Source organism: Miniopterus schreibersii (assembly GCF_964146895.1).
Source record: "Miniopterus schreibersii genome assembly, chromosome: 1".
Taxonomy (NCBI): domain Eukaryota; kingdom Metazoa; phylum Chordata; class Mammalia; order Chiroptera; family Miniopteridae; genus Miniopterus; species Miniopterus schreibersii.
Window position 1 is genome coordinate 200,460,646 of NC_138101.1, and position 24,025 is coordinate 200,484,670.

The window sequence follows — 24,025 nt, forward strand, 5'->3', positions numbered from 1 at the left end:
CCGGCTGGGGGTTTGGCAAACTTATTAACCTTTATGAGTATCTGTTTTCTCATCTGTGAAATGGGAACTCACTCACTGCAGGGGAGGCCAGGAAGATAAGAGGGAAGCCAAGCTGGCCATTGGGCCTTTTCACATGCCACAGACAGTTGAGGGAGGAATGCCTGTAGGAGGGGGCAGCCTGAGGGTGGAATCTGGAATGCACTTCATATTTCCCAGAGCCTCCAACCTTCTGTGGCCTACTTGGGGACACACCTGGCCCAGCCCCAACTTTTCCACTGACCTCAGGCCTGATGACCCCAGGTACCCAAAATTATCATACCTCTTCTCTTCTTGGTCTCTGTGGCTTCGTTTATTGTCAGTGGTCATCTCTCTGTCAGTTCCCTATCAATTACTCAGCAAACCCCCCTCCCCTCCACACACACATGCACTGAGGAACAGCTTCTGGATCCCAGTAGTTCCCACACACTCTGACGGGGCAGTTGTGCTCGTGAGTCCTGTGGTGTGGTGGCCGGGCCGAAGCCCGCCTTTCCACCCCTGTCCAAACTGGACAGGGTGCCAGGAACACGGGCGGAGGTCAGATCTGACCTCCACACGGTGGGGTGGTGCTGATTAAGAACACCCTGGCACAGGTCTGGGGCTGGGAGGTCAGGGCCCCACTCTGGCTCTGCTGCTGACTGGCGGTGCCACTTCAGCTCTTTGAGGCTCCGTTCCTCTTCTGTCCTACGGCAGCAAGGGTAGGCCTGTGTCTTCTTCAGCTCCCCATGTCTCGGGCTGACCTTGATGTGACAAAGCACGACCTTTGCATGTACACAGCTCAGTATGTTTAGTTACATCTCTTTTGTTTCAGGAGACTGAGATAGAACCAATTTTTTTTGTTTGTTATGTCCCTGGTATCTTACTCTTTACTTTTATTGTTGACACGGTTACAGATGTCCCCATTACCCCATGTGCCCTCCTGGTTTTAACATGAAGTTAAGAAACAAGGAACGTGGCCCTGGCCGGGAAGCTTGGCTGTTTGGAGTGTCATGCTGGGCATCAAAAGGTTGCGGGTTTGACCCTTGGTCCGGGCTCATACCGGAGGCAACCGGTTGCTGTTTCTCTCTCACATCGATATTTTTCTCTCTTCCTCTCTATCTCTAAAATCAATAAAAATGTATGCTCAGGTGAGGATTAAAAATATGAAAAAAGAGAAAGCATTTCAAGAACAACTCCCAGTCCACGGATCCACAGACGGGCACAACCTGGAGCCACACAGCGTCCTTCAGGCAGAACAACACTTTGCTCCTGCCTCTCTTCATCCTGCAGCTCCTTTTCCCCCGCATGTAGTAGGTACACCGTGCCTCTGAATCCCCGCCCTTTACAGTACCCCGATGTCATCCGACATAAGTGCCATGAAAAATGCAGTGTTTCTTTAATTCCCGCCTTTATGAAAACTAGGAGCACCTTGAGTGATAGACGTGTCAGCTTAATTTCCTGCCTTTTGGCATTCACTGACTCACTAATGCGCGGCTTCAGCTTCGGTTACAAACCATCTAGGTGGAAACTTCATTCCCCAGCACTCCTGCCCAAGGGTAACTCCCTTTTATGGGTCCTGCGGGTGTTTCCCAGCTGACCTAGATGACATTCCAGTCACGGGGATGCAGAACTGAGTGCCACGCTGTGTCCTAACCTGGCCTGGCTCCTGCCCACCCCTCCAGGCTCACCTCGTGTCTTCCTGACGTTGATGCAAACCCGCCCTACTGTCTCTCACCTCTGGGCCCCGTGCAGGCCATCCTTCCTGCTCGGACTGCCCTTCCACCCCTCCTCGCCTGGCGAACTCGGCTCATGCTTTCAGGCTCAGCACAAACACCTCTCTTCAGGAAGCTTCCCGGACCCAACCCAAGTTGGCCCACATACCTACCTGCTGGGGTTCCCCAAATCTTGCCCTAACCCACACTGCAGGTGAACGGTATGACTCACACGTTTAACTAACGAGAATTCAACCACTGCTGCTTGGCCAAAGAGGGTGGGAGACTAACATTTTTAAACAGGACTGCCCTCGGCCCGGCGACCACTTGCCAGAGAGGCGGAGATGGGAGCCCCACGCGCATCTCAGACCTCACGTGATTTTAAGTTGGGAGCCTGTTCACCCTGGGATGATTCTGGTGTTTAAAGACACACGTTTCACTGAGCTTCACCCAGCAGGAAACGTCCAAGACATGGCAAGACCGTTCGCAGGCTGGGGGCACAAAAGAGAGAAAAATAAGAGAAAAGGAAAAGCAGGCGATACCCATTACAGGGGCGTACCTGGGAAGGGAAGGTTTAGGACACCGGTTCAAACCCCAGCTCTGCAGTTGGCCAGCGTGGGCACTTTTTGGTTAAGTCCTGGGAACCTGTTTCCACCAGATCTCAAGGTGTCCCTGCCCCTCCCGCAGTTACCCTGGGGCTCAAAGGAGGTCACCAAAGGGAGGGACCCGCGAGGCAGGCTCTCAGCGACAGCTCATGGCGCTCCAACCCACCCCCACCCCCTTCCTCAGAACCCTGCACCCATGGGCGCCCGCGGCCACCGGCCAGGCCCTGGGCAGGACACGGGCCCGCGCAGAGAGGAGTGAAGGGGGGGGCCGCGTTGGCAGCGCCCGGGGAGGGACCCCGGCATGCTTGCGGCGCTCAGCCCTCCAGCAGCTGCACCCTGGGGTGTCAGAAAGCCCCGGGCGGCACTTAGGAGCTGGCCCCCGGGGGTTTCCGGGGTTTCGCTTCGCCCCCCACCTCCCGCCAGCCCCTGTCCCCCGCCCCTTCCTCGGGGGACCAGGATCAGCGGGGCGCCGGCCCACGTGCCTGGGGGGGGAGCCCCTGGAGGGCGGGGCGCGCCCGCGGCCACCCCGACGCCGAGCCCAGCCGGGCGCAGGGCCGGGGCAGGCAGGAGGGGTCCTCGGCCCCCGGCGCCCCCGCCCCCCGCCCTGTCGTTGCCGCCGGGGCTCGGTTGGGGGCAGCGCGGCCGGGGCGCGACCTCACTTGGCCGCAGAGCAGGCCCTCGATCCGCACTGTAAATGCCGACCCAGCCACAGGGCCCGGGCCCCCGCTCCTTCAGGGGCGCCCGCGCGCCCTGGACGCTGGGCCCCGGCCGCCCCGCCGCCCGTCCGCCCCGCCGCCCGTCCGCCCCGTCGGGCCGCGCCGTCCCTTCCCGCCCCCCGGCCCCGGCCGGGACCGAGGCTCTCCTAGCAACAGCAGCCGGGCGGCTTCCTCGGCCGCGCCGATTGGCCGAGCTCCGGGAGGCGGCGGTGTCGTCACTTCCGGCCTCCGGAGGCAGCAAAGGAAGCCGTCGGGCGGCCATCTTGGGTCCGTGAGGCTCCGAGGTGCCGGGAGCGGCGGCGGCGGCCACCAGGCGGAGGCTGAGGCGGAAAGCGAGTCGGAGCGAGACGAGCAGCTGGGCGCAGGCGCCGCCTCCGCAGCCCCCTCCATGGTCGGCGCCCGCAGCCCGCGGCGGCCTGTCTTGCGCTCCCCCGCCCGCACATCCTCCTCCGCCTTCTCAGGGGCCGCGGGCGGCGCTGTGTGGAGGCCCCGGCCCTGAAACCCGCGGAGCGACGGGCGGAGGAGGAGGCGGCGAGGGGCTCCGAGCCCACGGGGCGCCCTGAGGCGCGGGGACGCCGGCGGGCCGACCCGCAGCCCGCCGCCGCCGCCGGCCCGGCCCCGCCACCGCCGCCCGCGGGGCTCCTCGGCGCGGCCGCCGGGGCCGGGGGAGCATGAGCCCCGGGACCCCCCGGGGGACGGCCCGGGCCCGGCCCGGGATCTAGACGGCCGTGGGGGAGGGGAGCCGCCCTCCCGCGGCGCCGCTCCAGAACCGCCGGCCGCGCGAGGACGCCGTCGCCGGCCCCTGCGGCCGAGCTGTTTTGTTTCCCCCTCGCGTGGTGCAGCAGCCGAGTGAAGGAAAATGTCCACGAGGACCCCGTTGCCCACGGTGAACGAACGGGACGCTGAGAACGTAAGTGGCCCGGGCGTTCTCGTCGCTTCCTGGCCCGTGGCGCCGTGGGCGCGGTGGGCCGGCGGGAGGCCCGCTTCCTGCGGGGACCCGGGAAGCGCCGCCGCGGTCGCGCCCGTGGGCTGCAGCCCTGCCCGCCGGGGGCCTGGGCCGGGGCCGCGCGGGGCTCAAACCCAACTCCGTTGAAAACGGCCCCGCAGCTCTGGAGGGGCCGTCGGGTTAGAAACACGCTCGCGGTGCCGGTGGAAAGGCGCCGACGGGGCCGAGCGGACTGTGCTTTGTGCCTCGTTCCTTAAACTTGTCTGGGACGGAGGTGAGCGGGCTCGAGCGGCGGCCGCCGGGGCTGCGGGAGCGCCGGGGGGAGCCCGGGGAGCTGCCGCCCGCCGCCCCGCGCTCGCTTCCAGGACGGGGTTGGCGCGCGCCCCGCGGTTCTATAAAAGGAGCCTCCGCTTTTGTCCACTACACCTTCTTAAAAAGCCCGGAGCAGCATTTCGCGGGAATGACAGCTTGCGGTGGAGACCGCGTTGGCGCCGTGCGGGCGCGCTCGGGGCGCGCCCCTGGCCTCGGGACCGTCCGGGTCCCGCTGTGCGGTCTGCAGAGCGTCGTGAAAGCAGCCGGTGGAGAAACTTTGTTGCGCTTCCATTGTAAGTGTGATGAGGTAATTCCTGGCGAGAAAAGGCCATCGCCTAGGAAAAGCTTCCTCGCGCCGCCCGCGGCCACGATTCGAGCCCCGTCCTGGGACGGCTGCGGGCAGGTGGGACCGGGCGCCTTCGCTTAGTCTCCGGAGGGAAGGCCGCTCGTTTGCGGGGCCGCGGTCGGCGGCTTCACCGGTCCCTGTGGCCCGCGCTGTGGAGCCGCTGCAGCGGGACGTGGGTGCGCGGCGTCCGGGCTGTGGAACCGGGGCCGTGAGTGGGACAGTGTTCCGGGCCTCAGCTGGGATGGGTTAGAAAGTTACCTAAAGAGGGAGGTGAGTCAACGAGCTCATTCTCTTACAGGCCTTTTGAACCTACTTCTGACTTGACCAACCTGTTCTTTGACTGTCCTTTGCAAAAAAGTGAGTTGGTTAACTTTGATCATTGGCTCTCATTCACAGAAGCAGAATCTTACATGGGGCCAGAGCAGGTGCTCCGTACTTTGTAAACAAACTGAAGCACAGACACCTTCGTAGCAGATGTGCGCTAATGAAGGATTTACACCCACTGGTCTTTTCCTTGTTCTCTGGTGAATTTGTTGAATTGTGTTGTAATCTTTTTGTGTGTCATTAGAAGTTACTAGTTTTATTCTTTAAAAACAACGTAGGGTATAGAGAGTGCCCTTATTCTCAGGGAATGTATTTAAAATTGGATTTCTGACAGTGTTACAGTCAGGTTTGTAGCACATCATGTGTTAATTTATCATACCCTGTTCCATTTTTAACTCGGGTATGGGCATGTTCTGGAAGTGGTTGGGTGTCTTTTACAGTGCGGTGCCCTTGTGTCAGTGTTACACGTCTGGCATGTACCATATCATTTACCTACCATCACTGAACTGCTAAATATTAGTCTTGCCAATTTTCGTGGTGAGGGTACAGAATGAATGAAAGCTCTCAGTCTGCTGAGCAGCTCATTTGCTAAAGTCAGGTTTATTGAGATAGAACATTCACTCTTATGCATAGTTTGGTGGGTTTTGACAAATGTATAGCCATTTAACCACCATCACAGTCAAGATATAGCATTTCCGTTGCCCAAAAAGGTTCCTGTGACTTTACAATCAGTCCCCTCTCCCTTTCCCCCGCCCCTGGCAAGCACTGACCTGTTGTTTGTACTTACAGTTTTATCTTTTCTAGAAGGTTGTATAAATGGAATCAAAGCTTATACAATCTTGAGTCTGGCATTTTTCACTTAGCATAATACTTTTTGTTTTTTTGAATTCTCACCTGAGGATATTTTTTCCATTGCCTTTCAGAGAGAGTGGGGTGGGGGAAGAAACATCAATGTGAGAGACCTCGATGTTGCCTCCTGCACGTGCCCTCCGGGGCTGGGGATCAAGCCTGCAAACGAGGTAGCCCTTGACTGAAATTGAACCTGAGACCCTTCACTCTGGGGCTGACACTAACCACTGAGAAACGGACTAGGACTACATAATAGGTTTTTTCTTTTTTTTTTTTTTTAAAAAGTATTTATTGATTTCAGAGAGAGGAAGGGAGAGGGAGAGAGAGAGAGAAACATTAATGATGAGAGAGTCGTCATTGATCGCTGCCTCCTGCAGGCCCCCGACTGGGGATAGTGCCCACAACCCGGGCATGTTCCCTGACTGGGAATTGAACCACGATCTCCTGGATCCTAGGTCGATGCTCAACCACTGAGCCACACCTGGCCAGGCTACATAATAGTTTTGAGATTGATTTATGTTTGTGTGTGTGTCAGTGGTTCATTATTTGGGTGTATCACAGTTTTTTAAAATCCATTCACCAGTTGATGGACATTTTGGTTATTATGTCTAGAACAGCTTTGTCTTTCTATCTTGTAAAAAGACTTTCCATTTTGCTTACCCTACGAATGAATTTTATTTAAATGTTTACATTAAATGTATTGGGGTAACACTGGTTTATAAGGTTATATAAATTCCAGGAATACAACTTTATAACAGGACATCTGTGTACTCCACTGTGTGCTCACCTGAAGTCTAGTCTTCTTCCATCACTGTATAGTTAAGCCCCTTTACCCTCATAGTCCTCTATCCACCCACCTTCCCCTCTGGTAACCACCATTCTGTTGCCTTTGTCTATGAGTTTGTTTGTTTGTTTGTTTGTTCATTCATCTGTTGCTTTTTGTTTTATATCCTGCATGAGTGAAGTCATACTATTGTCCTTCTGGCTTATTTCCCTTAGCTTAATACTCTCAAGATCTATCCATGTTGTTGCAAATTTTAAGTAATTACATGTATTGAGATAAGAATGTTAACAATCTGTCAAGAATTATAAAAGGCAGGTGATTTGTTACGAGAATTGCGAGAATATTCATCCTTGTCTACTATTCCGTTTTCATTTGTTTTCATATATGAATATCCACTTTTAGCTGATGAGTACATAAAATATTTTATAACTCAAAGGACTGGCCAGACAATCTGATTTAATGAGGCTCACACAGGTGACAGGAGCTGCTTGTGACCTCTGACTATTTAGTAGCAGAACCTCCAATAGGTCCCAGTTCTCCAGTTCAGTCCCCTTTGCTTTTTTGTTTATCAGGCTATTTCCCGAAAACTTATGTACTGATTATTCTTTTAGGGAGATGTAGTTGTACCAGTACAGAGTATGATTAAGACTTAAAGATGTTTTGTTGCCCTGGGCAGTGTTGCTCAGTTGGTTGGAGCGTCATCCCATACCCTGAAAGGTCTCAGGTTGGATCCCCCCTCGAAATGAGTACGGGAGGCAACTGGTCAATCTTTCTCACATCCATGTTTCCCTCTCTCTCCCTCTCCCTTTCTCTCTCTCTCTCAGGTCAATAAAAACATAATCTCAGGTGAGAGTTTAAAAAAAAAAAGTTTTGTTATGGAAAATTTCAAACAAGTAGAGAAAGTTTAATAAGTATTTGTCAATGGTTGTCAGCTGGGGACAGTTTTTGCCCTCCAGTGGACATTTCACAGTCTCTGGAGACATTTTTGGTTGTCACGACTGAAGAAGGTTGCTACTGACCTCCAGGAATACTGCTAAACATTTTACAATACACAGGATAGTACTCTTCTTCCCCAACAGAGAACTCTCTGGCCCCAAATGTCCCTAGTGCCAGGGTTGAGAAACCCTGGGGTATTGTTAGCCCCCATGTACGCAACAGCTCTGTGGCCAGTCTTAATTTCATTTGTTCTCTCCCCAAGGAGCCAGTTCAGTACATCTTATCATTTCATCTCTAACGCTTTTAGAAGAGATAACGTTTCTTTAAAAAAAAAAAAAAGTAATCATAATCCCTTTATCATAATTTCTTAATATCAGATATCTAGTCAGTGTTCAAATTTCCTTGGTTGTTTACTTTGTAAACACTCTGTTCAAATTAGAATCTATCCTGGGTCCATCTATTACAGTTGGCTAATATGTAAGATAAGATGCTTTTTAAAAAGTTTGCATTTTAATTTATGTTGTACAGTTAATTTGTATAGAGCCATGGACAAATCCTGTTTGTAGAGTGGTAAAATTAGAAATGTATTTTTCACTTAAGTTTCAAAGTGTGTGACACTTAGTAAGCCTGGGTTATTTGCCAAAGTAGCGGAGGCCCCAGGGCTTTGCCAATTATTTAACAGCTCCCGGTGTGTGTACACCACCTACTTATTATTAGTTAATGCTAACAGTCATCAGAATTTCTTTTCTCTGTGAACTAAACTGCTGGTGTTATTTTTCTATCCAGCTATTGGTTATATGAGAATATTATTATTCTGTTCAGATTTGAGTACCTGCTATGTGTATGACACTGTGCCATAAAGGATATACCTAGGAACCATGTTGCTCTTGCTCTTTAGGGCTTCCGGTTTCTGTTGATCAAAACACCCTGAGCTAAACTCTCAAACTGGAGCAAACAGCAGAATCACCTGGAGGGCTTGCTGAGGTGCTGATTGCTGGACCCCACCCAAGACCTTGGTTCTACTGTTGGGCCCTTGCGTTTTCATTTCTAATAAGTTCGAGGTGATGTAGGTGCTGCAGGTCCAGGGACCACACTTTAAGAATTGCTGCTGCCTTAGTATTCAGTGAAGGCTTGCCAATTAAACTATTCCTTTAGATTGTATTGTGACTATAGAAGAGAGATGTCCAGTAGATTCAATAAAATTTTCTGGTTCCATGAGTTTTTAAGATTGGTTCTTGGTAAGAGAGTGTGACTGTGTGGGGAATAATCACTTACTTGACTCACTACCTCAAGCAGTAGTACTAAGGACTTTATGTAACATCTCATTTAAAACATCTAATAGTATATCAATTAACCTGCTTTTTAACTTAACAAGCACAACTATCTATTAAGCTGTTGGGGCCTTTAAAAAAAGTTGGTCTCTGAAAAATTAATTTTTTTTAAATCCTCACCTGAGGATAGGTTTATTGATTTTAGAGAGAGGGGGGAAGGCAGAGAGAGAGAGAGAGAGAGAGAGATTGATTGATTGATTGGTTGCCTCCCGTATTCCCCCTCAACTGGGGGTTGAACCTGCAACCTAGGTATGTGCCCTGACCAGGCATCAAACCTGCAGCCTTCGTGGTGTAGGGGACGATGCTCCAACCAACTGAGCCACCCGGCTGGGACCAGGAATTAATAATTTTTACTTAGTCAAAGTGTTTGGGAGAAGATCTTAGGGACTTCAATTTGAGGGTCATTTTCATTTCTTCTGTATGTAAATTAGGTGAAGGTGGAAATTTGTAGTGAGTAGAATATTAGTCTTTTTAATTATGTAGCACACGATTATTTATATTGTAATTATAAGAGGCTTATACAGTTTAATATAAAGTAGTATAATGTATCTTTAATTTCCAGAGAATTCTGGCTATAGTCAAATTTATCTGGAGTTTGTTCCCAAGCTGGAGTAAGGGTCAGGGAATGCAGCCTCTTCTGATATGACCACTGGGGGGACTAAAGCAGAAAGTCACTTGTCTGACATCCATTTTAAACTTTCAAATTAAACCTGAAGAAGAAAACACATCTCTTCCCTGGAAATCCTAGCTCTAATGTTATCTTCCACAAGAATTTAAAGTATGTGCTTAGAGTTGGTCTGCAAGGGGTTTGTGCTGACCCATATGTACCTGCCTGTATAGTAATAATTGGGAGGGCCCTGGAAGAAAGGGGATTCTTAGGGGGGAGTCCAACTTTTTCTTCAAGCTAGAGTTCTTTAGCACTGCACTTTAGCCACCTGAGCTGCTCAGCCATGGATAGTCTTACATAATTTTATGTAGACTAGATAAGGCATTTTTTCTGTAGGTTATGAGGAATCTTGGTGTTCATAGTTGAAGCTTGAACAAAGAAGCTATTTTGTTTGTATTTCTTGCTAATAGTTGCTTTGGGATGGAGGTTAAATATTGTGGGGTTTGTGTTACAGACATTTTACATGAAAGTCTGTATTGTAGAATTTAATACGAAATTTGAGTAAGCTGAGGCCAAAGGTTTTTATTCCAGAATTTTACATAACCCTATTGTTTACGCAGTCAGTACCTTTATGATTTCATTGACTGCAGTAGCAGATTCTAGAATGAGAATCCTGTAGAGGAGTAGACCTAGAACCGTTTCCTAGCTCAACCTTCTGCCCTTACACTTAACTCTTCTTTATCCAGAAGAATAACTTAAACTGGGGCAGCAGCTTTTGTTGTTGAAGTATTTGAGGTTGAAGTCTTTGACTTTCTGTCCACGTACTATCTCCACCGTTTCCTTGTCCTCCGCTGCCCCCCCGCCCCCCCAGCCTAGGCCTGCCTGGGTATGCCTGCCCGTAGGCACGTGTTAGCCATACTCGTGAAGTGGACTGAAGGAGTTTATGTCTTCTCTTAAAAGAAGGTTGTCGTCTAGATGTCAAAGATATTTGGTGATAGAGAACCTTCCACATACCATGGTAATGTATTCTAATATTTTTTCTCATTTCTATTAGCTTAGTTAGGTTCTTAGCATTTACTTCCTACTTGTTATGTAGTTCTATTTACTGCTGTGGAACAAACCGCTCCACAACTTGTAGTGTAAAACAACCACCATTTTATTATGCTCGCAGATTTAGGCAGGGATGGCTTATCTCTGTTCCACTATGTTTGGGACTTCAGTTTGGGGAGTCTTGAAAGGCTAGGGGGTTGTGAACAGCTGGGCTGGAAGATCCACAGTTCCTTGACTGTTTCTTCACTCACATATCTGGCACCTTGGCAAGTATGGTTAGAAGGCTGGGCCCAGCTGGGGCTCTAGGTCAGAGCTGCTACATGGGCCTCTCTAGCACGGAGGCCTCAGTGTGCTTGGACTTCTTTCCCGGAGGCTGGGTATCTCAGCAAACAAGACAGAAGCTGCCTGCCTTTGCAGAAATCACATAATATCACTTCTGTCATTTTCTCTTGGTTAAAGCAATCTCGCACCCAGATTCAAGCAGAGGGGATGTGGATCTTACCTCTTAATGGAAGGTGTGTCAAAGACTTTGGGGTCATGTTTTCAGATCACTAAAATAGTAGCTCTTTGGGTTTATAATCTGACCTGGTATTTTATTTGTGACCTTGGACAAATTATTTACCTTCTTCGTGCCCCAGTTACCTCATTTGTAAAATGGCATTGGTAATAGTTATGACCTCATAGGATTGTTCCAAGGATAAGGCCTTCCATGCTCTAGCTTCTTTTACCTCTGTTCTCGGCTCCTACCTCTCCTCACTTACTATACTTATAGACTCAGGTGTCGTCTTGCTGTTCTTTGAACACACCAGGAACATTCTAACCTCAGGGCCTTGGCATGGATCTTCCCTTTGTGCTTTTCTTACAGATATCCACAGATACCTACCTCACCTCCTCTTTTTAGACATCACCTCAGTGAGGCTCACTCTGCCCAACCATGGACCTCCTAGTCTCCCTGACCTCGTTTTTCTTTTTTCCAGTGCATTTATTACCTTTAAATATGCTATATAATTTACATATTTCTTATGTTCATTGTGTTTTGTTAGTTTCCTCTGGTATACTAAAAGCTCTCTGAGAGCAGGACTATTTGTTTTGTCTGCTGAAACTATTCCATATATCTGGCACATGCTGGTCATTTATTACAGGTAATGAATAAATAAATATTGGTTGAATTAGTGAGACAATATGGGTAACACATTTAGTAGAACAGTGCCTGACACATAATAAGTAAAGCATAAATGTTAGCTGTCATTCATTGTTAATGAACAATGTCTTATGTCTTTCCTGTGTGCTCAGCCTCCCCCCCCTCCCCGTAGTTCATTACAGTGAGATCACCTTCCTTCTCCTTTCCTTCTTTCTTTACCCCTCCTTCCCCTCCTTCCCTCCCTTCCTTTCCCTCTTCTTTCTTAAAACCTCATACAGCTTTCTTAAAGGAAGGCTTGATGGAAAGAGTCTGGGCCTGAAAGAGAGAGATAAGGATGGGAGCCAAAGACTGACTGAGGGAGAGGAGAGATTCTGAAGACACTGCTGAGGTTGAGTGGACAAGATGTGAAGCACAAAAGAAGGAGCAACAACAAAACACAAAAAGGAGAAACTGGGCTTTGGAGTTTGAGACTTGCATTTGAAACCAGTCCTCAAATACAAGTAACTGAACTGTGGGCAAGTTAATTCACTTGTCTGTGCCTCATCTCTCTCTCTTTTTTAAAAAAATATATCTTTATTTGATTTCAGAGAGAGGAAAGGAGAGGGGGAGAGAGAGAGAGAGAGAGAGAGAGAAACATCAATGATTCGAGAGTCGGTTGGCTGCCTCCTGCACGCCCCCGACTGGGGATCAAGCCCGCAACCCAGGCATGTGCCCTGACCGGGAATCGAATCCCAATCGCCTGGATCCTAGGTCGACACTCAACTGCCGAGCCACGCCTGGCTGGGCTGTGCCTCATCTTTTAAAATTTTATTTTAAATTTTGAGATATAATCTGGTTGACCCTTGAACAACACAGGTTTGAACTGTGCAGGTCCACTTATACATGGATTTTTTCCTATAAATACTGTAAAAACATTTTTCTCTGATTTTCTTAACATTTTCTTTTCTCCTGCTTTATTATAACAGTATAGTATATAATACATATAACATACAAAATATGTGTTAATCGACTGTTATTGGTAAGGATTCCAGTAAGCAGCAGGTATTAGTAGTTAAGTTTGTTTTGTTTTTTAAAATTATATCTTTATTGATTTCAGAGAGAGGAAGGGAGAGGGGGAGAGGGAGAGAGAAACATCAATAATGAGAGAGAGTCATTGATTGGCTGCCTTCTGCACGCACCTTACTGGGGATTAAGCCCACAACCTGGCCATGTGCTCTGACCAGGAATCGAGCCGAGAGCTCCTGGATCACAGGTCGATGATCAACCACTGAGCCACACTGGGCAGTAGTTAAGTTTTTTGAGAGTCAGAAATGACATGGATTTTTGACTGCATGGGGGAGTGGGTCAGGCGCCCTTAATATCCGCGTTGTTCAGGGGTCACTGTAGTTTCAGGTGTACAGCATCAGGATTTCATATTTGTATAATTTGTGAAATGATCACCATAGTGAGTCTAGTTAATAGTAAACATCCATTGCTACACAGTTTCAATTTTTTTTCTTGTATGAGAATTTTAAGATCTCTTACAGTAACTTTCAGATATACAATACAGTATTATTAATTAGTCCCATGCTATATATCTTTTTTATTTACTAAAAGAGAATAACACCATCTACTCAGGGTAGTTGTGATTAAAGAAAATGATACCTATAAAGTGCCCAGTTCACTTCACATGTTGGGGGTTCTATAAACATTAATTTCCTCTTACTGTAGCTTTTGTAGTAGTATTCTAAAGACCTGGATAATCTAGAGTGTTTTTGGTTTAGTATCCAAAGTTATTGACCCACTTTTCTATCTTTGCTATTTCTAACTGCTCACCTATAAAAATTGATACTCCAGCCAGACAATTCTGCTCGGCTATTTGTTCACCCAGCAATTTCACGCTTGCTGGTTTGCCAGGTCCTGTGTACTCAGAATACAGAGATGAGATGGTTCTTGCCCACGAGGAGTTCATAGTCAAGTACTTAGTATAGGAATTAAGTAAGCTAAGGTTTGGGGATGGGAGGGGTAGCAAGGCAGAGGGACAGCCTAGTCAAGAGCATAAAGATAAGAAATTGTCAGCAATCATGATGCTAAGGAACTAAAGCCATTTTATTCATTTATTTATTTTTTTAGTGTTAGTGGCACATGAAATGAGAGAGTTGTGAGAGATGAAACTGGCTAGACCTGCAAGTTAAGGGAGGTCTTTCCTCCCGTCCCCTAAGCTTTCTTAGCTTTCCTTGTGCTAGTACCTGGCTTGAAATGACCTTCATTTCCCATTAGAAGTCTACTGCTTGCCCTTCAGAGGCTCTGTCCCTTCACCTCTAGAACACCTTTTTTTTAATCTCACTCAAATGTGGTCATATCCTCTGAGCACTTAGAGTTGTGTTACCCAGTACAGGAGCTACCAGTCACGTTTGGCTACTGAGCGCTTGAAATGTGGCTAGACTTAATTAATTAGGATGTTCTGTAAGTGTAAGACTTATACCAGATTTCAGAGATAGTTTGAAAAAAAGAATGTAAAGTATTAGTCTTTTTATATTATACGTTGATATGTTTGGGAATATATTGTGGTAAATAAAATGTTATTAAAATTAATGTATCCTGTATTATTTTTACTTTTGCGACTAGAAAGTTGAAAAATACATATGTAGCTTACATTTTATATATTTGGTGGACAGCACTTAAAATACATTTGATGGACAGCACTCAGATTTTCTCATGGGGCAGTGACTCTTCCCCATGTTAGCTCTGCAGCTAGGTTATGAATAACTTAAAGGTTTGGCACCATACTTTTCTGTTTGTTTTTATCCCCTTGTAGTACCTGGCACTTAATAGTTGCTTAGCATATAGTTAACTGGTCAAAACCTACTGAGTCAGAGTTTTTGTTTGGCCACAATTTATTTGTTCCTTATAGTTCTGAGGATTAGACAAGTAAATTATTTTTCAGTATACAAGTAAATTGTTTTTTCAAAATAATTTAATTGTTATGATAGTTCACCTGCTATACCAATAAAAGTATTTTATTAAAAGTGAAACCAAGTCCTGGCCTGTGTGACTTATGTTTGTTGAGCATTGTCCTGTGCATGGAAAGGTCACAGGTTTGACTCCCAGTCGGGCACATGCCTGGGTTGTGGGCTCCTTCCCCAGTGGGAGCTGTGCAGGAGGCAGCTGCTCAATGTTTCTCTCTCTCTCCCTTCCACACTCTCTGAAAAAGCAATGGAAAAAATATCCTCAGGTGCGTATTAAAAACAAAAACAAAAAAATACTTGATTGCTAAAAAATGCTAACCATCATTTGAACCTTCAGAAGTCATAATCTTTTTTTGGTGGAGGGTCTTCCCTCAGTGTTGATTGCTGTTGACTAATCAAAGTGGTGGTTGTGGCAGTTTCTTAAAATCAAGATAACAGTGAAGTTTGCCACATTAATTGACTCTTCCTTTCGTAAATTATTTTTTGTAGCATGTGATACTGTTTGATAGCATTTTACCCACAATAGAATTTCTTTCAAAATTGGAGTCAGTCCTCTCAAACCCTGTCACTGCTTTATCGAATAAGTTATGTCACATTCTAAATCCTTTGTCGTCACTTCAACAGTCTTCACAGCATTTTCACCAGGAGTGGATTCTGTCTCAAGAAACCACTTTCCTTACTTATCCATAAGAAGCAGCTCCTCATCTGTTAAAGTTTTATCATGAGATTGTAGCAGTTCAGTCACATCTCCAGGCTCTGGTTCTAGTCCTTTTGCTGTTTCTACCATATCTGTAGTTACTTCCACCACTGCAGTTTTGGACCCCTCAAAGTCATCAATGACAGCTGGAATCAACTTCTTCCAAACTCCTGCTAATGTTGATATGTTGACCTCTTCTCGTGAATCATAGATGTTCTTAATGACGTCTAGTATGGTGAATCCTTTCCAGAAGGTTTTCAATTTACTTTGCCCAGATCTATCAGAGGAATCACTATCTATGGCAACTATAGCCTAATGAAATGTATTTCTTAAGCAGTAAGATTTGAAAGTAGAAATTACTCCTTGATCCATGGGCTGTAGAATGGATGCTGTGTTAGCAGGCACGAAAACAACATTAATCTCTTTGTATATCTCCATTAGTGCTCTTGGGTGACCAAGTGGATTGTCAATTTGAAAGGAATCTTTTTTCTTCTCTGAGCAGTCTCAACAGTGGGTTAAAATATTCAGTAAACCATGTTGTAAACAGATGTACTGTCATCCAGCTTTGTTGTTCCATTTGTAGAGCACAAACAAAGTAGGTTTAGCATAATTCTTAAGGGCCCTAGGATTTTTTGAGTGGTAAGTGAGCATTGGCTTCAACTTAGTCACAGCTGCATGAGCCCCTGGCAAGAGAGTCATGTCTTTTGATGCTTTGGAGCCAGGCATTGACTTTTCTCTAGCTGTGAAAGTCCTAGATGGCATCTTCTTCCAATAAGTTAAGGCAGTTTTGTCTACATTGAAAATCTGTTGTTTAGAGTAGCCACCTTCATTAATTATGTTAGCTGGATTTTCTGGATGGCTTGCTGCAGCCTCTTGCTCCTTTCACCTTGAACTTTCACGTTATGGATGTGGCTTCTTAAACCTCACAAACCAACCTCTGCTAGCTTCCAACTTTTCTTCTCCAGCCTCCTCAGTTGTCTCAGCCTTCATAGAGTTGAAGAAAGTTAGGGCCTTGCTCTGTATTCGGCTTTGGCTTAAAGGAATATTGTGACTGGGTTGATCTTTAATTCATCCCACTAAAACTTTCTCCACATCAACAAGAAGGCTATTTCACTTTCTTATCATTCGTATGTTCACGGGAGTAGTAGTAGGGTTACTTGCAGACAAGTACTGTGATACTGGAATAGTTGATCTGATAACTGAGACAGCTACTAACTAATGGGGCCAGTAGCATATACAGTGTAGAGACGCTGGGCAAAGGGATGATTCACATTCCAGGCAGAACAAAGTGGATGGTACAAGATTTCATCTCACTACTCAGAATGGTGCACAATTTTGAAACTTATGAATTGTTTATTTTTGGAATTTTTTATTTACTGTGCACCACAGGTAACTGAAACTGTGGAAAGTGAAGCTGGATAAGAGGGACTGCCGTTATGAATGGTTACTTTCAGTTAAATTTTGTGGTAAGTCACTACTGGTGTAGAGAAATGTTATAGGTTGATCTTATACCTTGCCAAGCTCTCCCATGAGTTTCAGTGGTATTTTTGATTCTTTTGGATTGTATGTAGATAAATAATGTACAAATAATGGTATTTTTATCTCTTTGCTTTGATCTACATCTTAAAACTTTTTCTTTCCTTAAAGTGTTGGCCATGACCTCCAGGATTATGTTAAGCAGTTTCGTCTCGTTTTTTATTTTAAATGATTCTAAAATTTCTCCGTTTAGTGTAATATTTGTTGAAGGTTTTTGGTCTGTGATTTTTATCAGCTTAAGGAAGTTCCGTTCTGAGTTCCTAGTTTGCTAAGATTTAGTTTTTCAAATCACAAATTGTTGAATCTTATCTTTTTTTCAAAAGTGAATCGATTTTATGAATATCTCTGAATTACAAAATACTTGGGGAACAGCTCTTTATTCTCACAATTTGGCTTTATAGGTTTGTTTGTTTTTTTCACATTGAAAAACCTGCCCATATGTTAATGAGGCGGCTTGTTTTAAGGATTAGGAAGGATGTCATTTGTTTTACAGAAGGGACAGAGCTCCCTTCAGGCAGAATTGAAACGTAGCGTAAAGTTGTTGAAAACTTTTAAACATGATTTTTTAAGTTATCTTACATTTCAACTTGGTGCTTTACCAAATAGGTGTAAGGGCAAACCTGGAACCATATTTATTATGTTAGTTTTGTGTCTCGAAGGTCTGTATTCTCATTCGTGCCTTGTGGTTATGATGATTTTCATTTTATGGCTGAATATGTGGACACATTTTCTTAAATGAACTGATAGGTATAACATAAATGAGTGCATTTCCCATTCATTTTCTTATTGCTTCTTACATTAGTATTGATACAGCCCTGACCCCTGTAAATAGTGCTTTGGCTGAAAGTAACAAAACCTAACCAAATAGGGGTTTGTTTTTCTCACAAAAGAAATCTAGGCAACTTGTAGCTTTTGGTTCAGCAGTTCAATAATATTGGATCTGGTGGTTTTAGAAAATACTCTTGTCTTTACTTTCCTAGAACCTCTTAGTAGACGTTCACTAATGAGAACTGGCCAGAGCTAAGCCATATGCTACCTCTAGCTGCAGGGAAGTTTTAGAAAACAAGAATTTAGCTAGCCCTGTTGCCTTCCCAAATACATCCAGCATCTCTTAGAAACGAAGAGGGAAGGAATGGATATTGAGTAGATAACTGCAGTGTTTGCTTTGTTTCCTAATAATGGCAACTTAAATGTTTTGCATTACAGCAAAGTTTTAGTTTGAAAATGAGCGCTTTATGAATTTGTCTTTGGCTTGATTCTGCCTTATTTTTAGTAGCAGTGTACATATTCTAGTTTTCTTGGTGGATGAAGTAGTGATCGGCTCTATTCCATGGGAGGGAGAAGGATCAGGACTCCTTTACCTTTAAGAATTAAATTCAGCAGCTCAGTACCTGTTCTGTGATTAGTGCTGCTACAAAATGTTATAAAATGACTAAGAATTATGTAACTTTTTTTTTTCTTAACCCTCACCATTGCTTTTCAGAGAGAGAATGGAAGGGAGAGAGAGAAACATTGATTGGTTGGGTTGCCTACTGCACGCATCTGGACCAGGGCCAGGATGGAGCCTGCAACCGAGGTATGTGCCCTTGGCTGGAATCGAACCCAAGACCCTTTAGTCCGAGGGCTGACTCTGTAACCGCTGAGCCAAACCAGCTAGGGCTTATGTAACATTTTTGTGTCCTCAGCTTGTTTATTGGCTCCCTATAGAGAAAAAAATTTCATATGTGAAATGATTAACTAAAGGTACAAGACTTCAAAATTATTTGTTAAAATGTTTAATAGCATAATTTAGTTGTTGCTTTAGTCTTTTATCAACAAGACCTCATTTATTATAATAGGCTATTTTCCCTACATTCTGATTTGGAAATTAGAATCCTTTTTGCTATAGGGACAATGTTATAAGTTGCTTAGATTTATAACTAGTTTATAAAATTCTGTTTTACTAAGATATATTTAAAATAAAAACAAAGACAGCCCTGTCCAGTGTGGGTCAGTTGATTGGAGCGTTGTCCGGTACACCAGAAGGTGGTGGGTTCAATCCCCAGTTAGGGGTGATACAGAAGGCTTTTTCTCTCTCCCATCCTCTCTAAAATCAATTTAAAAAAAAACCCAAAACATAAACATCGTTGTTTGTAATGTTGTATTACGTGATAGAGTAAAACAGAAGGAAACCTATCCCAAAATCTGGTACATCTGGAAAAATATTTAGTTAGATGAATGTGAGAAGGCAGATGGAAATTAATGTGGAAATTCTGAAAAGGACATCTTTTGAGTACATCAGAGGTTGATGGCACAAATCCTCACCCCCCCATTGCTTTTCAGAGTGGAAGGAAAGGAGGGGGAGAGAGAGAGAGAAAGCTCGAAGAGAGAGAGATGCATTGGTTGGTTGCTGCCCACTTGGGGCCCGGGATCAAGACTGCAACCGAGGTACATGTTCTTTCCTGGAATCAAACCCCGGACCTTTCAGTCTACGGGCCAACGCTCTTAACCACTGAGCCAAACTGGCTAAGGTTCTTTTTAAAAAAAAATTGATGTGAGAGAGAGAGAGAAAGAAACATTGATTCATTGTTCCTCTTATTTATGTATTGGTTGATTCTTGTGTGTGCCCTGACCAGGGATTGAACCCCCAACCTTGGCATATCTGGACGATGGCCTAACCAACTGAGCTACCCTGCTAGTTCGATGGCAAAATTCTTAAGCTTTTACTTTAAAAGACTTGTTTTTCTTTTTTCCTTGATGTCAGTGTATTACAAAGTAGTTTCTGATGTTTATCAGCTAGACCCAGACTTGTTTGGACCTATAGGTAGGTTGATGACATTAGAAGGAAGGGGCATTGTTCTGAAAAAAAGTTAGAAAAGAGAAAAGAATGAAGGAGGTTGAAAGTGCCTGTGTGAGTGCTGTGAGAGTGAGAAGTCTTCCTGGAGGTAGGGGTAAGCAGCCATGGAAGGTAGGCCGTGGGGCGTGGTATCCTCTGAGCATGTGTGAGGAGGGAGGAAGCTTGTACCTGCAGAATTGTACTGGCGGTTGTAACTCTAATACTTCTATGTTTAACACAGTTAGAGGTGTATATAATTTGTTTTACCTTTATGGAGCATATTGAGTACTTTACTCATCTATTCAACGAATATCATCAAGGGCCACACAGTCTGGCTCTTTATTTAAACACATTGTTTTGAATTATTGTTAGCAGCATAGTGTAGGAAGAAATTGGGAATCCAGATTCTCTCTGGATTTCTCACTAGTGATGTGGTCGTGCGTAAATCACAGAGGTACCCTCATCTGGTGAAGGTAATGTTAGCCTTTTGCCTGTTTCACAAACTGTGGCATAGGGTCATATGTGCCAGAGCATTTAAAATAGCACATGGGAAAGTTACGTTCCTGACTGCCGGCAGTCCTGTTACTCCTCTTTCATGTTACAGCCACGTATAGAAAACATCTCTCTTGAAGCACCCAGCTGAACTGCAATACTTGGTATTGGGTATTTTCCTCCTTCGGAGTATTCTCATTTTCCTCATAAATTTATATCATGGGCAAATTTCTTCAAAGTGCTGGATGCATTAGGATTAAAATTGAAGCAGTAATGTTTTGTTTCCTCAGCTAGAGGCCCTTAAAACTTGGTAGGTATTGTGTGTTCTCATGTCCTTATCTTTGTTGTATGTTGTGTTGTAGCACACGTCACATGGAGATGGGCGGCAAGAAGTGACTTCTCGCACCGGGCGCTCTGGAGCTCGATGTAGAAACTCTATAGCTTCCTGTGCAGATGAACAACCTCACATCGGAAACTACAGACTGTTGAAAACAATCGGCAAAGGGAATTTTGCAAAAGTGAAATTGGCAAGACACATCCTTACAGGCAGAGAGGTAAATCAGAATTATGCTTAATTTCTGTTACCACACTTACTCTGTTTAGTTCCACAAGAGAGAAAGAGGAAGAAAATATACAGATTTGCCCTCCTTTCTAAGCTAATTAAACATTTTTTTGAAGAACAAGAAGTATATTATCTGGGAATTCTTTTGCTCTCCTGTTTCTTTAAATGTTGTAAATATTACATTGATTGATTGAATAATCTTCTGCCCTTAAAAATGGATAGTGTTTTATTCTTTTTTAGTAGTATGTGCCACCGTAGTAAATATTGTTTTAACTTCATGCATGCACATGGTACTTGCAGATCAATAGTGCTGTTTTGTTACAGATTTATCCTTAAGAAGTTTCTTCATCTCCTCAAACACATTTCTCACAGCTTATGTTTGATGGGTTATTGTGGAGGAAGGCATGTGTTTTCCTCTCGTGTGATACCGGCTTTCTGCTCAACTACTTTGCGTATTTGTCAAAAATATTTCTGTCAAAACTAAATTAACTCCCTCCTCACGTTCTCCCTGGGCAGTATACAGCTTGCTGTGCTTCTTGCATTTAGGTCTTTGAACCTATTTTTTCTCTGCCTGAAATACATTTCAGCCTTTTTGTCAGGATCACTTCTAGGAAGTAGTTAACAGATTCCCTTTCCCCAGGCATGGGACTCATGTTAAAAATCCTGATACTCCCGTAGATAGCATGTTTTCCATTTATTGGAATTGCCTGTTTACCTGTCTTCCCCCTCTAGTCTGCAGGGTAGGTATCAGTATCTGGCACATATCAGGTACTTAATATTGTTGACTGAATGGAGTGATACTTTTGAAGAAAGCTTTTTTTTTTTTTCTTTTTTTTTTTAAATATCTTTATTGATTTCAGAGAGAGGGAAGGGAGAGGGAGAGAGAGATAGAAACATCAGTGATGAGTACATTGATCTGCTGCCTCCTGTGCACCCCCTACTAGGGATCAAGCCCACAACCTGGGTATGTGCCCTGACCAGGATTGAACCTTGATCTCCTGGATCATAGATCCATGCTCAACTACTGAGCCACACCGGCTGGACAATTGTTTTTTATTTTAATAATGAAAGATTCATGGGACATAATGGTAATTTTCCTTGGCAATGTGCTTGACCACGTCTGGATCTTAGTGCTCATAGATCCGACACGTCTGTTTAATGAACATCATCTTCCAGGTGGGTGCTGGTGCTAAAGTTTATCCTGTCAGTGGTTATTGGGTGGTTTCTGATTTTTGCTGTTACAAGCATGTGCAGTGAACATTCTGTAACATAACTCTCTGTATTCTTGTTAAGAGTGTTTTTGTAGGATAAATTCCTAGAAGTGGAAATCCTGGGTCAAAGGGGATGAGCGTTTAGCATTGTGGTAGGTGTTTGGTTTTCAGAAAATGTCATACTACTTTATTAACCTACCAAAACAAATAAGGGTGTCCATTTTTCTACAGTCTTGCCAACACGACTGTAGATTATTTTTGTCTATAGAAGATGGTGAGATCGTTGTGTTATTGGTGGAGAGCTGTCCTTTTCCCCACCGGTTGCTGGTGAGAGTTGGTTTCTTGCCATATCACAAGAAAAGGGATTTTTCTGAGACTCCCACAAGAGGATGAGATATTTCTGTGAGTTTCCAAGGTCCTGCCGTGGAAGATGTATAACTGTGACTTCAGCAGAGCTAGGATTAAAGCCATTGCCCAGAGTTTCTGTTCCATGTTGGGGGACAGTTCATTCCAGCTTCAGGCTAGCTTAGTTTGTTGTTCCCCGCTGCAATTCATTAGTCTATTGCATGTGCGGTCTGCAGGGCCACGTGGCTGTGGAGGGAACACGGCAAATGCAAGGAATCAGGAGCAAAACCAAAAGAACCAGAGAGCTAAGAGTGCCAAGAAGAGCGAGAAGTCATTTGCCTTGGGATTATGTATCCCCCAATTTTTGTGGGCTTGCGGTGGCCCAGCCCCTTCTAGCCAATGATCTCTGTTCCCAGGTTTGACTGACAGAAACCTTCCCTGCATCACCCCGACTTACTGCATATGTGCCCACCTCCCCTTTGTCCAGTCCCTTCCCCAGTGATCTGCAGGGAATGGACCCTTCGGGAGTGTGAAATTGCAGCTTCCTGGTGAAGCTGCCCGAAATGGCAATGGTTCTAATGTCTGGCCTCCCTTTTGCTCCTTTCCTATTGTGTATTAATAATTAGCTAATTACAGTGGTACCAAATGGATTATAGCTCTTGGTGACTGCAGACTCCTAGAGTGAGTGAGTAGGAAAGGTAGGAGAAGGTGATTAGAAAGTGAGAAACTAAAAATTGAGATCATAAAGGGTTTTCAGATATTGGTAGTTCCAAAGACAAGAGTATAACAATGTAAGTGGCTAATTTATGTGACTTTGTTTGTTTCTACAAGTTTTTTAGACTCTTCTCATTTATTCTAGCTGTTCAGAAATTTCACAGTGAGGTGCCCAGGAGTTGGTCTTCATTCATTGTTCCTGGTGCTCATTGGACCCTTTCAATATAGAGATTCTTGTTTTTCAGTTCTGAAGAATTGTCTCATTTTATTATTTAAAAATCTTCATTCTGGAATTATAATTAGAGACTGGAACTCTTGAAAAGATCCTTGATTTTTGTTGTTGTTGTTTGATGTGTTTTCTGTTCTGTGTTTTTATTTTACTTTCTAGGCGATTTCTTTAATTTTATTGTTCAGTCTTGCGTGCTCGAATCTGTCCTTCCCTTTCATCCCAGCTCTTTCTTGTCTTCTGATTATTTGTCTTTATAGCATCCAGTTCTGTTTTCTCTCTCCCTGAGAGTAGTGACCACTTTATTCCCTCCCCCCCCTCGTCCCCCCTTCCCTCCTTCCCTCCTTCCCTCCTTCCCCCCTTCCCCCCTTCCCCCCTTCCCTCCCTCCCTCCCTCCCTCCCTCCCTCCCTCCCTCCCTCCTTCCTTCCTTCCTTCCTTCCTTCCTTCCTTTTTTTAAAATAGGTTTTTACTCCCTGCATTGTTTCTCTTTTCTCTGGTGTTCTTTCTTGGTGTCTCTCTTTCATACAGACACTTTCTTTGGAATCTGGTAATCTTTGGTTGTCTATTTGTATTTAAGGTGGGAGCCCTAAGAAGCTGATCAGAGGTTGGGTTTGCATGTGTAGGGTATGTTTACCACGAATCTTTCCTGTTGGGAGTTGTTTAGTGCTTTTATTGGAGGACCCCAGATGTCATTAGATAGCCTTTGGCTCTCTTCTCTGGGAACATGCAGTTTCTCTAGATAAGACCCTTCATGTACTTTTAGCTGCATCTGTCAAGTGTCTGTGGGCTCTGGTTCATTGAAAG

The 24,025-nt window shown here is 44.9% G+C and overlaps 1 protein-coding gene across 5 annotated transcripts in view; it reads left to right on the forward strand.

The window, feature by feature from the left end:
- Positions 1-3,745: 3,745 nt before the first annotated feature.
- Positions 3,746-24,025, forward strand: part of MARK3 (microtubule affinity regulating kinase 3) — an 81,661-nt gene continuing 61,381 nt past the window's right edge. For 2 of the 5 annotated variants that reach the window (XM_081138981.1, XM_081138982.1), the window contains exons 1-2: positions 3,746-3,958; positions 20,525-20,716. In XM_081138981.1, the coding sequence (XP_080995107.1) occupies positions 3,908-3,958; positions 20,525-20,716 (243 nt within the window). In that variant the 5' untranslated portion in view covers positions 3,746-3,907. The remainder of the gene's footprint in view (positions 3,959-20,524; positions 20,717-24,025) is intronic. The other 3 variants (XM_081138984.1, XM_081138985.1, XM_081138983.1) reach the window with 2 other exon arrangements.